Source organism: Arachis ipaensis, chromosome B5 (genome assembly GCF_059453495.1).
Source record: "Arachis ipaensis isolate K30076 ecotype BB chromosome B5, ASM5945349v1, whole genome shotgun sequence".
NCBI lineage: Eukaryota > Viridiplantae > Streptophyta > Magnoliopsida > Fabales > Fabaceae > Arachis > Arachis ipaensis.
The window spans coordinates 4035114-4047958 of record NC_142440.1 but is presented as its reverse complement, the minus strand read 5'-3'; the positions used below and the strand labels follow the sequence as shown (position 1 = coordinate 4047958).

The 12845-nt window shown below is 31.7% G+C and overlaps 1 protein-coding gene across 1 annotated transcript; it reads left to right on the top strand.

Annotated features, from left to right (window-relative positions):
* The first annotated feature begins 10088 nt into the window (after nt 1-10088).
* LOC107642532 (SEC14 cytosolic factor family protein / phosphoglyceride transfer family protein) lies at nt 10089-11996 on the top strand. The gene is made up of 3 exons (XM_021122851.2): nt 10089-10461; nt 10544-10808; nt 11489-11996. The coding sequence occupies exons 1-3, from the start codon at nt 10332-10334 to the stop codon at nt 11709-11711; spliced, it is 618 nt and encodes a 205-aa protein (XP_020978510.1). The 5' UTR covers nt 10089-10331; the 3' UTR covers nt 11712-11996.
* The last annotated feature ends 849 nt before the right edge of the window (nt 11997-12845 follow it).

The following is a 12845-nucleotide window of genomic DNA, read 5'->3' as shown; positions in this document are numbered from 1 at the left end:
TAAGAGAAGGGAGGGCCAAGAGAGAGAGACTGCGTGGAGGGAGGTCGTCTCGGAAGCTTGTGGATTTTGGATGGAGACAGTGATGGTGGTAGTTGGGGATGAGAGTGGTGGTGAAGAAGAGTTTGAGTTGTGGTGAGATTTGAGATTAGAAAAGTGGTGGTGAAAATAAGGGTAATTTAAGAATTTTAGGTGATTTTTTAGTGTTTGGATAATTTTATTGTGCAGAACTCATATCTCATGGGTACATATGATAATTTCCTTCTTTTATGAGTAGATATGTTAGCATTTTTAACTTTCGTAGGTAGAAATGGTAATTTACTCTTAAATTTATGATTGTTGTGAAATAAAATTTTTGGGAAACTAAAAAAAATTAGTTCAACGTAGTTTAAACTTATTTTATTTTAAATTATTTAATTAATACTAAAATAATTAAATAATATTAAATATAATACGTATAAATATTTTTTGACTTTCAAGTTAAATAAAATAATTTTAAATTATCATCTCTTACATCTAATTGTAAAATTTGTAGATTATGCGTGTTTTTTTTTTTTAGATTTTTAGTATTGTTGTGGCCTTGTGGGACTGTGATGATTTTTGGCGAAGTTAGACTATGGTGGATGAGTAAATGATTTCTTAAAAATTTTGTTGTGCCTTAATCATTAATTGTATACAAAAATTATGAATAATTTACTTTTAATATATATACGTTTCTGAAAGTTGATCTTTTTAATTATTTAATAAAATATAATCTCTTATTATTTAATATTTTTTATATATTTTTTTAATTCTACTTAAATAGTATAAAATAAAAAATTATAATTGATCAAACAATTAAAAAAAAATTAAAGGAATCCATTTCTATGCTATCTTTATATATACAATATCATATTCACATGGAAAAGTATAAGAAGCTAAGTGTTCATCAGTCAAGAATTGAATAACTCAATTAATAATGATTAATTTTAAATTATTTTTTTAAATTTAAAATTTAATTAATTGATATTAATGACATGATTGAACCAAACTTTACTCTAATTTATTTTTACTTCCACGCATTATTCACCATACAAAATCACAAATCATAATCTCTCTTCCCAATATTTCACACTGTTGCGGTTTTGTCCTCACGCCGCTAGCGTTGCCGCAGCACCGTCCTTGCGCGCCATCGTCGGTCGTCCTTGCATCCTTCTCCGCTACCTCATCTGTTGTTCGCGCAGGAAAGACAGCCACCATTGAGCTTCTACTTCACCCTCCTCATGTTCCATCGCGACTCCCCATCGCTCGAATGACGCACCATTGCCGCTCGCGACTCCCCATCGTTCGCCACTCGCACCACACGACTCTCCATCCGTTGCGACGCAGCCACCACCCGGTCCCCATTCGCGACACGCGATCAACTACTCCGATCCATGGCGACTCCTCCACTCGTCGCAACACGCCACCGCGAGTCCCTCTACTGTCCACGCAACGCCGTCTAAGCGGCGTCGTCGCCGGCCACCCTGCGGTTCTTCTTCTCCTCCTTCTATTTGGTTTTGAATATTTTTTTTAACTAATTTTTTATGTTTCTTTTTTCTACATTTCGGATGATTCTTTTTATTAGTTTTGGATGATTTTTCTCCTATATTTTGTATGTTTTTTTCTTAGGATTTAGATTATTCTTTTTATTAGTTTTGGATAATTCTTTTTCCTATGTTTTGTATGTTTTTTTTTTCTTAGGATTTGAATGATTCTTTATCTTATGCTTTGGTGCTTTTTGTTTTTTGGAGTTTCAAAATTTTTTTAGAAAGAAGAATTAGTGCTTGCGTAATAAATAGTAAAAGGTGAATTAGAGTAAGAAGATGTAATTAATAATCATTAATTTTATATTTTTTTTAAAAAAAATTTAAATAATTACTAATTAATAATAATTAATGTTATTAATTAGTATAGAATATAATTAAAAAATGTTTATTGACTTATTGTTGGCTAGACCTTTTTAGTTCCTAACAATAGTTTTTACTAATTTGTGTGGCCCAACCAATAAATAAATAAACAAAAGCACTTATTGTTATATTCTATGTCCAAAAAACAAAAGTTTTTATTATATTTAATCTGTCAAAAATAAAATTCAAAGTTAAATCCTTATGAGATATGAAATTTAAGAAATTGTTTGTGATCAACTCCGCTAACCACTTTGATAGTGATGAATAAATTATGCATCTAAGCATTTGGTATTATTAAATGCAAAAAGACAAAAATGTTTATGAGTTTTAATTATAAAACGTGCGAGTTGTTGTAACATAAATAAATAAAAATAAATAAATGATCCTAATATTAATATTTATCAATATCATTATCTCAATATAATAAAAATAATTTATATATTTGTTTAATATATGTAGTAACGTAAAGAGAAAGAAGAATATTAGCCGTGTATAAAAAAAATAGTATTATAATAAAGAGAAAGAGAGAAATATTTGTTATTGCTATTAATGTGTGTTGTTTTAAACTTTTGCTTTTTCTATTTATACATGCAAAAAGTTATTCCTTTCAATCATTATTAAATTCATTCTCTCTTGATAATTTCAGCCTCTAACATTGTAAAATATGTGCTGTCCATATTAAATGGGCATCTATCATTCTTATCACAACGCTCTCTCTTGGATGTCCATTTAGAATTATACCTCGTTAAAACTTTACTAAAGAAAAATCTAATAAAAAAACTTTAGTGAAGGAAAAATATTACAATATCCTTTGTGATGAGGACTGTCTCATTAAAAACCTTATAAAAAAAAATCAAATAGGGACAAAAACCTGACAAAGGAAAAAAGAGTACGGCATCCCTCTATTGTCGACATTATTTAATATCTCAAAATTAGCACATTCCAATCTGATGTATCAATTTTTTCAAGGAGGATTTTGGAAGTAACTTTGTAAATAAATCTGCAGATTATCGCTTGAGCGGATCTGTTGGACATCAATTGTTCCTTGATCACCTTTGATGTATCCACCCTTAAGTTGAGCAATGTATGTTGTATTATTTCCAAACAAAACAGTTGAAGTTATTTTATGATCAATTAGTCCACATAATGACAGAATATATTGGATCAAATTCTTGAGTCAAAAACACTCGCGACTAGCTTCATGTATCACTAGTATTTCAGCGTGATTAGAGGAAGTTGTTGCAATCGTCTGTTTCATGAACCTCCATGATATAGTTGTACCACCATATGGGAACATGTATCCTGTTTGAGATCTCCCTTTGTGTGGATCAGACAAGTATCTTGCATCTGTATAGCCAACTAGTTGTGACTTGGATCCATATGGATAAAACAATCTCATATCAATCATTCCATGAAGATATCGAAAGATTTGTTTGATACTATTCCAATATCTTGTGATTGGAGAGGAACTATACCTTGCTAGTAAATTCACAGCAAATGATATATCAGGTCATGTATTATTAGCAAGATACATTAATGTCTCAATGACACTGAGATATTGTACTTTAAGATCAAGGATATCTTCATTTTCGTCTTTAGGACGGAATAGATCATTTTCCACATATAAAGATCTTACGATCATTGTGGTACTTAATGGATGTGATTTATCCATATAAAATCTCTTCAAGATCTTTTCTGTGTATATTGTTAGATGAATAAAGATTCTATTTTTTGTATGCTCGATCTACAGGCCGAGAATAAATTTAGTCTTTCCAATATCTTTCATCTCAATCTTTTCTTCTAGAGCTTTTATAATTGTTGGAATCTTTTCAGGGGTTCCAATGATATTTAAATCATCAACGTATACAGTAATTATAATGAATCCAGATGCAGATTTCTTTATGAAAACACATGGACAGATATCATAATTCTTAATCCATTTTTAGCCAGATACTTAGTAAGACAATTATACCACATTCGTCCAAATTGCTTTAGGCCGTATAGAAATATTTGCAATTTGATTGAGTATAACCCCTGTGAATATTTATTGGATAGTTTAGATATCTTTAGTACTTTAGAAAAATTCATATAGATATCACGATCTAATGATCCGTATAAATAGGTTGTTACCACATCCATTAGATGCATATATAATTTATGGTATGCGAAAAACTGACCAAATAACGCAATGTTATTGTATCTACTATAGAGGAATATGTTTCTTCATAATCTATACTGGGTCTTTGTGAAAAATCTTGCGCCACAAATCGAACTTTGTAGCGTACAACTTTATTTTTCTCATTTCGTTTTCTCACAAATACCCATTTGTATCCAACATGTTTTACATCTTCTGGTGTACGGACTAAAGGTCCAAAGACTTTCCGTTTTGCAAGTGAGTCTAACTCAACCTTCATAGCTTCTTTCCATTTCGACCAATCATTCCTTTGTCGACATTCTTCGACTATTCTTGGCTCAAAATCCTTACTTTCATACATGATGTGTAATGCCACATTATATACAAATATTTCATTGGCAATTATTTTATTCCGGTTCCATCTTTCTCCTGTAAAGGCATATTTTATCAAAATTTCATCATTTTCACAATTTTCAAGTGCTTGAATGTCTTTTGGCATCAAAACTATATCATAATTTTGGACAACTACATATGTCTATACTATGTCTTTATCCTTTTCAACAGAAATATTATGTACCTCTTTTCTTTTTCGAAGATTTTTGTCTTTGGAACTGACAGGCCTACCACGCTTTTGACCTGAATCTGTTTTGGTGGCCATTTGTCCGATTGGAATATCAATTCGGATTAGAGCATTTTCAACTGGTATATAGGATTTAGTAATCCTTTTCGTATCAGAAAATGCATCAGGCAATTCGTTTGCTATTCTTTGCAAATATATAATCTTTTGAATTTCTAGTTCACATTGCCCTGATCGAGAATCTAAATGCATCAAGTATGATGCATTCCAATTAAGTTCATTTTCAAGAGGCTTATTATCTCCCCCTAATGTTGGAAATTTTGATTCATCAAAATGACAATTTGCAAATCAAGCTTTAAACACATCTCATTTTTATATCTCAAGATATCTCACTATAGAGGGAGAATAATATCCCACGTAAATTCTCAATTTTCTTTGGGGTCCCATTTTGATGCGAGAAGGTGGGGCAATTAGAACATATCGTACACCCAAATATCCTCAAATAGAAAATATTTGGCTGCTGGGCAAAAGCTAATTACAAAGGAGAGAATTGATGGTAACTTGTTGGTCTTAATCGAATAAGTGCTGCAGCATGTAAAATGGCATGCCTCCAAAAAGAGGCTGGGAGATTTGTTCTCATAAGTAAGGGTCTAGCACTCAATTGAAGGCATTTAATAAGTGATTCTGCTAACCTATTTTGTGTGTAAACATAAGCCACTAGATGTTCAACACTTATTCCGTTAGCCATATAATAAGCATCAAATGCTTAGGAAGTGAATTCACCAGCATTATCAAGACGAACTGCTTTAATTAGTTTTTTTTTTAAATTATGTTTTTAATCGAATAATTTGAACAAGTAATCTCGCAAATGCCAGGTTGCGAGAAGACAATAAGCACACATATCACCATCTTGAAGATGTGTCTATTAGGAACATAAAATATCTAAAAGATTCACATAGTGGATGAATTGGTCCACATATATCGCTTTGAATCCTTTCTAGGAATTCAGGAGACTCAAATCCAATCATTACTTGTGATGACCTTAAAATTAACTTTTCCTAAGAATATGCATCACAACAAAATTCACTGAATTTAAAAATCTTCTAATTTTTTAGTGAATATCCATGTGAATTTTCAATAATTCTTTGCATCATTGTTGTTCCAGGATGACCCAGTCGATCAGGCCAAGTTATAAATTCATTTAGGCTAGTAAACTTCTGGTTTACAATGACATATGATTCGATTGCACTAATTTTAGTATAATATAACCCGGAAGAAAGTGAGAGCAACTTTTATAATATAGCCTTTTTTTATTTGAATCATGAGTTGTGATACATAAGTACTCATGATTTTTCTCATTTATTGTTTCAATATGATATCTATTTCGGCGAATATCGTTAAAACTAAACAAGTTCCTTAGAGACTTGGTAGACAATAGTGCATTATTTATTATGAATTTTGTTCCTCCGAGAAATAGAATTATAGCTCTTCCAGAGTCTCCTAATACATTACCTGAGCCAATAATAGTGTTAATATATTGTTTCAATATGTTACTTTTGAGAATGGTATGCGAATTTGTACTATCGGTAAGGCAAACATCTTCATTATATATCATTGCCATTTTTTTCAAAGACAAATAATAATAATAATAAAACGAGTAGCAGTACACATGCGCAGTAAAATTGTATTCCTGATTGGAATTATTTTTTTAAGAAGTACCGTACCTAGTATCATATACTAAAACATTTATTATTATTATTATTTTGGATTAAGTGCGATTTTGGTCCCTAAGGTAGGGGCTAAAAATTTATTTCGTCCCCAACCTTTTTTCGCTATAAAATGGTCCCAAAGGTTTAACTAAGTTTTAAAATCGTCTTTTGGACGAAAATACCCTTCCCCCTTCTTTCTCAAAATCAACCAACGTCAACCAGAAACAAAACAGAAGCCCAAGCTGAACCAAAACCCACCACCACCACCACCACCACCATTATCATCATGGTCATCATCAGAAGAACAATAATGGAATCATAAGAAGAAATATAAGAAGAAGAAGAACAACAACAATGATAATGGAATCATATGAAGAACAACAAAACTCAAAACCCACCACCACCCAGAACTCAGAAAACCAGAACAATCAAAACTCAGAATCATCAACAAAATCTCAAAACTAAAATTCTTCCTTTTTCATTAACAAAACTCATATGAAATTACAACAATAAAAAATTTCCAAATTCATCTTCAATTAAAAAAATAAAAAATTCATAAATATAATTAACAAAACAAATGATGAGACGAGGTGCGACGGCGAAGAAGAGGTGCGGCGAGACGAGGGCAACGGCGAGGCGATGATGACGGCGAAGGCGAGGCGATGACGTCGGCGAGGGTGAGGAGCAGCGACGTCCACCCTCACAGTGAGATCCAACAGCGAGGACTGAATGATGAGGAGCAGAAGCGGCAGCGGCGAGGAATGGGGGCGGCGAGGAGCGGCGGCGGTGGCTCTTCCCATTCCCCTTCCCTTCCCTTGCCTCTCTTATCCCTGAAATAAAACCCAACCCCCTCCAGTTGATACCCTCTCCCCTTTTCCTTAACCCGTGTTTATTTTCTTTTTTTTTTCTTTTTTTATTTTTTTAATTAAAGGGTATTTTTGGAATAAAAATAAAAAATTTAGTAAAAATGACGATTTTAAAACTTAGTTAAACTTTTGGGACCATTTTGTAGCGAAAAAAAGGCCGGGGACGAAATAAATTTTCAGCCCCTACCTTAGGGACCAAAATTGTACTTAACTTTTATTATTTTAGAACTTGACACATTTATTAATTTTGAATTCATATAAATATTTTATTAAACATTATTTATATACATCATACTTAGAATTCAAATACATAAGGAATAAGATTTAACAAGAAATTTTTTATATTATTTATTTACACAAATACTCAACGAACCTAAATATTAAACTTTTCCATCATTGATCAAATGACCAATATTTTCTTCAGGATCTTCAAAGAAATCAGATACTTCATAATGAGTGGTGTAATTTTCAGCATTATTCTTTTTCAAAGATGCTTGATAAGGATCCACTAGGTACCTCGGGGTAGGGGTGTAAGTTACCGAACCGGACCGAAAATTACCGCAAACCGAACCGAAAATTACAACAACCGATTTAAAAACCGAAAAAATAGGGTTTTTTTTTTGTTTTTTTCTGACAAAACCGATCGGTTCAGTTCAATTTTTGGTTGGCTCGATAGAAACCGAACCGAAGATATGCATCCTTTTCAATGTTTTAACCATTTTAACCTTTAACCTAACAACAAAAATCCCAACCCCATAACCATTTCAATGTTTTACTCTTATTATTTCAGTTTATTGACTATTTTAAACTTATAATTTTTGTAATTCATATTTTGCTCATTAGAAATTAAAAACTGAAAAAACCGACCGAACCAAACCGATGTTGGTTTGGTTTGGTTCGGTTCGATTGTTGTAAAAACAGCAAACCGAACGGTTGTGTGTCTGTAGGAACCGAACATATCGGTTGGGTTGGTTTTTGGTCCAAAACCGAACCAAACCAAACCGATAACACCCCTACCTCGGGGTATGACAGGTACGCGACTAATGGACTTTTCCACCACAACAGAAATATTTATTCTCTATTGATTTATTTTGCCCATTATTTCTTTTTTTTTTATCCCATTTCTGGTGAAATCTTTTATTGTGAACATAATTTTTCTTGTTGCCAAAACCTTGGCATTTACCTCTTCTGGAGTAATGATTTGCCGCATTTACTTCAAAAAATGTGGTGGCGCCAGCTGGACGTGCTTCATATTTTTTAAAAACAACTCATTGTTGCGTTCAGTAACAAGAATGTAAGAAATTAGCTTAAAATATTTTTTAATTTTTTTTCTCGATACTACTGCTGCAGGAGCACATTCGAGACATGGAAGGTCGAGAATGTTTTTTCTAACATGTCATTATCAGTTATCTTTTTCCATATAATTTCATTCATGAGGTAATTCGGAACATTGTTTAATTATATTCATTTATGAATTTAAAATCCTGTAAATGCAAGTGTGTCCACTCATATTGAACTTGAGGAAGTGTCACTGTCTTTTGATGATTATACTTTTTGTAAGGTTCTTCCACGGATTTGCAGGATCTTTTTTCAAGATGACGACGAAGGAAGATCATGACTTTGACTTTATCTTTCTGGGATGCATTATTTTTAGCCTTAATGGTATTTCCAAGATCCATTAAATCAAGATGAATTTCGGCATCTAATATGCATGATAAGTAGTTGTTTCCAGATATAATTAAAAACATTAAATTCAAGATGAGAGAGCTTTACCATAATAAAAATTTATTACCTGAATCTTTTTTAATTTTGATCAGAATCTCGTACTGATAACGTGTTATAAAATAAATAAATAAATAAATAAAAGAGAATAAATATAAAATAAAAAAATATAAATAAAAAACTCTACTATTAATATTTACTAATATAATTATTTTAATATAATAGAGATGATATATCTATTTATTTAATATATGTAATAATATAAAAAAAATATTAACAATATATATAAAAAAAAGAATATTATAATAAAAAAATATTTATTATTATTATTACTCTGTATTCTTTTAGATTTTTACTTCTTCTATTTATATATACAAAAAAATCATTTCTTTATTCATTATTAAATTTATTTTTTCTTAATCAGCCTTTGACATTGTAAAATATGAATCCTCCATCTATCATTCTTATCACAATATGAGTATCTATTATCAATTTAGATAAAATCACATTTATCTATTTTTCTATGTATAGCGTATGATACCATTAATCAATTATAGATAAACACAAAGGTATTTGGAAATATCTTATCTTGATTAAGCATTCAAAATCCAACATTTGAATTCCGATTTTGACGATTAATTTCGTTGGATACTACTACGTGGTAATAGACTAATGGTACATGATTGTTCTCAAAACAAGTCAAAAGGAAAAGGCCGCCCAAGACAAGAGACAGTAACAAGATAAGCTAGATTAATCCCAAACAAATAAAGAAATTATTTTTAAATTGTTTACCCCAATAAAAGAAATCATCATAATTCCCATACCCAATCACATAGGAATAGTACTCATTAGTAATAGCTAACACTAAATAATTGCAATCAAAGCAAACCAAGAAGATAACGACCCCCGGTTTTCACCCCCAATACCATCAGCCACACCCCATTCACACGCCAATCACGTACTAATCAGCATTAAATTAAGGCTAACTAAAAACATTCATTCCCGTATGATCAAGGAACCGACGGCTCTGATTGCTTTGTGCTTACTGAACCCAGATAAACACCCCCACTATTGGGCCTCAATTGGGCCCAATTAAAATTAAATGGAAGATGCTTTGGAATATGCTCTGTGACCGCGCAGCGCAATCACAATCCCTATCCCTACTATTATTACTTCCTTAGTTCCTTTCCCATTCTTCTCCCAAATTTCTTATCTAATCTAATAAAAAAAATTATAATTTAATTTCAAGATTTTTTTCCTCGAATCTGTCCATAACGCGAAACAATTATTACTTTCTTGGCTTCATCATCTTATATTAAACGCTTCCACCTCTCAATCCACACTTGATCCCTTATCTTGTTCCACTTTGGAAAGAAATTCATAAGAAAAAGAAAAACAATGAGCGGTGTTAGTAGCATCTCAGAAGCTGAACAAGAAGAGTTGCTGGAGAAGTTGGAGGTTTTCAAGGTCAAAGGCAAAGACAAACAAGGACGCAAGATCCTTCGCATTATAGGAAAATTCTTCCCCGGTAACTTACTAACCACTCTTATATCAATAATCGTATCGTTTATTATGTTATACTGGCGAGTTAATTTGAATCTTTTTTTCAGCGCGATTTGTTAGCGTTGAGGTTCTGAAGAAGTACCTGGAGGAGAGGGTGTTTCCGAAGGTGGGAAAGAGGAAGTTCACGGTGGTTTACGTGCACACTGGGGTTCAGAGGAGCGAGAACTTCCCCGGGATCTCGGCTCTCCGATCGATCCACGACGCCATTCCGGCGAACGTGAGGGACAATCTTGAAGCAGTTTATTTCATCCATCCTGGACTCCAGGCCCGCCTTTTTCTCGCTACGTTTGGTCGTTTTCTTTTCAGTTCGGGGTACGCACTCTGCGCATTTTAGCACTCTTTTACTCAATTTTGCTAACCTAGATTTTACTGATTTACCTTATCCTTCACTCAATTCTATTCAAAATTTATCTGTTTATTATTATATTTTTTTTCAATTCGGTTATTCAAAATTTGAAATGTGAAAGCTCTCTTGGTTTTAGAATTAGAATTAAGGCTTAGTTCGGTAGAGTTTTCTGAAGAGGTATTTTTAAAAGACAAGCACTCTATAAATAAAAATATAAAAGTTCATGTATTTGTGTTTGAATTTTTTTTTTTAAATTGTTCTTTAATTATAAAAATTAAAAAAATTAATATAATTTTGTATATAATTAATATTTATTTTTAAAATTTAAAAATTATTTAAAAATTGGTTTGGATCTTTTGACACACTAGATTTATTTTACGTCTAGATACATCTATTTTACCTTATCCTAAAATTGGCTTGCTTAATTGGTTTTTTGTACCTCCGTTGTCAAAAGTTTGAATTAGATATTTGAATTATTAGTTGATAGGATAGGATAGAGGATAGGGTAGGATATCTGTAACTAACTCTCCTAATTTTAGGGCAGATTTGTCTCGTCTTTGTTTTTAAGTGAAATAATTAATAATTAATATTTCAAGTATAGATTGTATAGTGGCTAATATTGGGAGGGTGTTTTACCATGTGGCAGGGTGTACGGAAAGCTGAGGTATGTGAGCAGGGTTGATTACCTGTGGGAGAATGTAAGGAGGAACGAGGTGGAGATTCCGGAGTTTGTGTTCGATCACGATGAGGATTTGGAGTACCGTCCGATGATGGATTATGGTTTGGAGAGTGATCACGCAAGAGTCTACGGTGTGCCACCCACCATGGACTCACCGGTGAGCACCTACTCAATGAGGTGCATCTCATAGAATCTCTCTCTATCGGATTCCATGTTGGGACCTACTTAGTTTCTTTTTCTTTTCTCTGTTTGGGTCTTGATGGGGACGTTAGTTGGTTAGTGTATTGATGCTTTGTTTCTTTTTGTTTCGTCGTTTCTTTTATACTGGGCCTCACAAGTGGTTATCTTGGCGCGTCCCGTTATGGCTGTTTATATTATATATATAATTATAAATATAAATAATAAATAGCGTGCTCTTGTATAAAGGAAATCAAAATGAAAATTGGAAAACAATATATGTTTGTTTGCTTTGTTTTGTTTTGTTTATTTCACCCTTCACTTATGGGGATGCCATTTTCAGTTCTTTTTGGATAATTCAATGATATTAAGAATTAGCGGGTTTTTAGGAAAGGAACCTGGTTTGCGGTCTGTGTTCGGATAAGGTTACTTTTAAAAGTTTGCACAAAAAATATAGGGATAAAAGGTGAATAAGATGTTCAAGAAGTATGATTATCCAATGTGTAAAGTTTGTATATAAAGCATAAACTTGTCCACCGATGGAAGTTTCCTGTCGATTCGGATTCTAAGGAGGATGCAGCTTCTCTAGTTTATCGTCATTTATAAGATATTACAGGTACTTTTTAGTTTTAATCCCCGTTTATTACAAAAGTAAAATTGATGCGGTTTTCATTGCTGATGAGGAAATCACTATGCTTCTAGTTGTGTTAAAAATTTATAAGCACTATAAAAATATCCATGTTTTTATATTATCGTCTAGTTTGAGTAAATAATTTAATTGATTTTTAAAAAAAATAATTTAAATAATAAATATTTATATTAAAAATTATTATAAATAAATTATTTTGTATTTAAATTTTTAATTTTTAAAATATTTATTTTAAAAAAAATATATGATAAAAAATTTTTTATTATCTATATAAATGTTTAAATATTTTTTAAAAATTATAATTTAATTTTAAAAATTATAACAGATATTAATACTACTATTTTTCATAAAAAAATTCAAAAAAATTACTATTAAAATTTTCCAAACGAATCTTATACCATAGTAGTTCCTTACAGTTACAAATAATAGTTTGTTGTGTGTACTTTTATCAAAAATCGTAACAATTGACTATTTGCTACTATAACTTTTGACGATGTA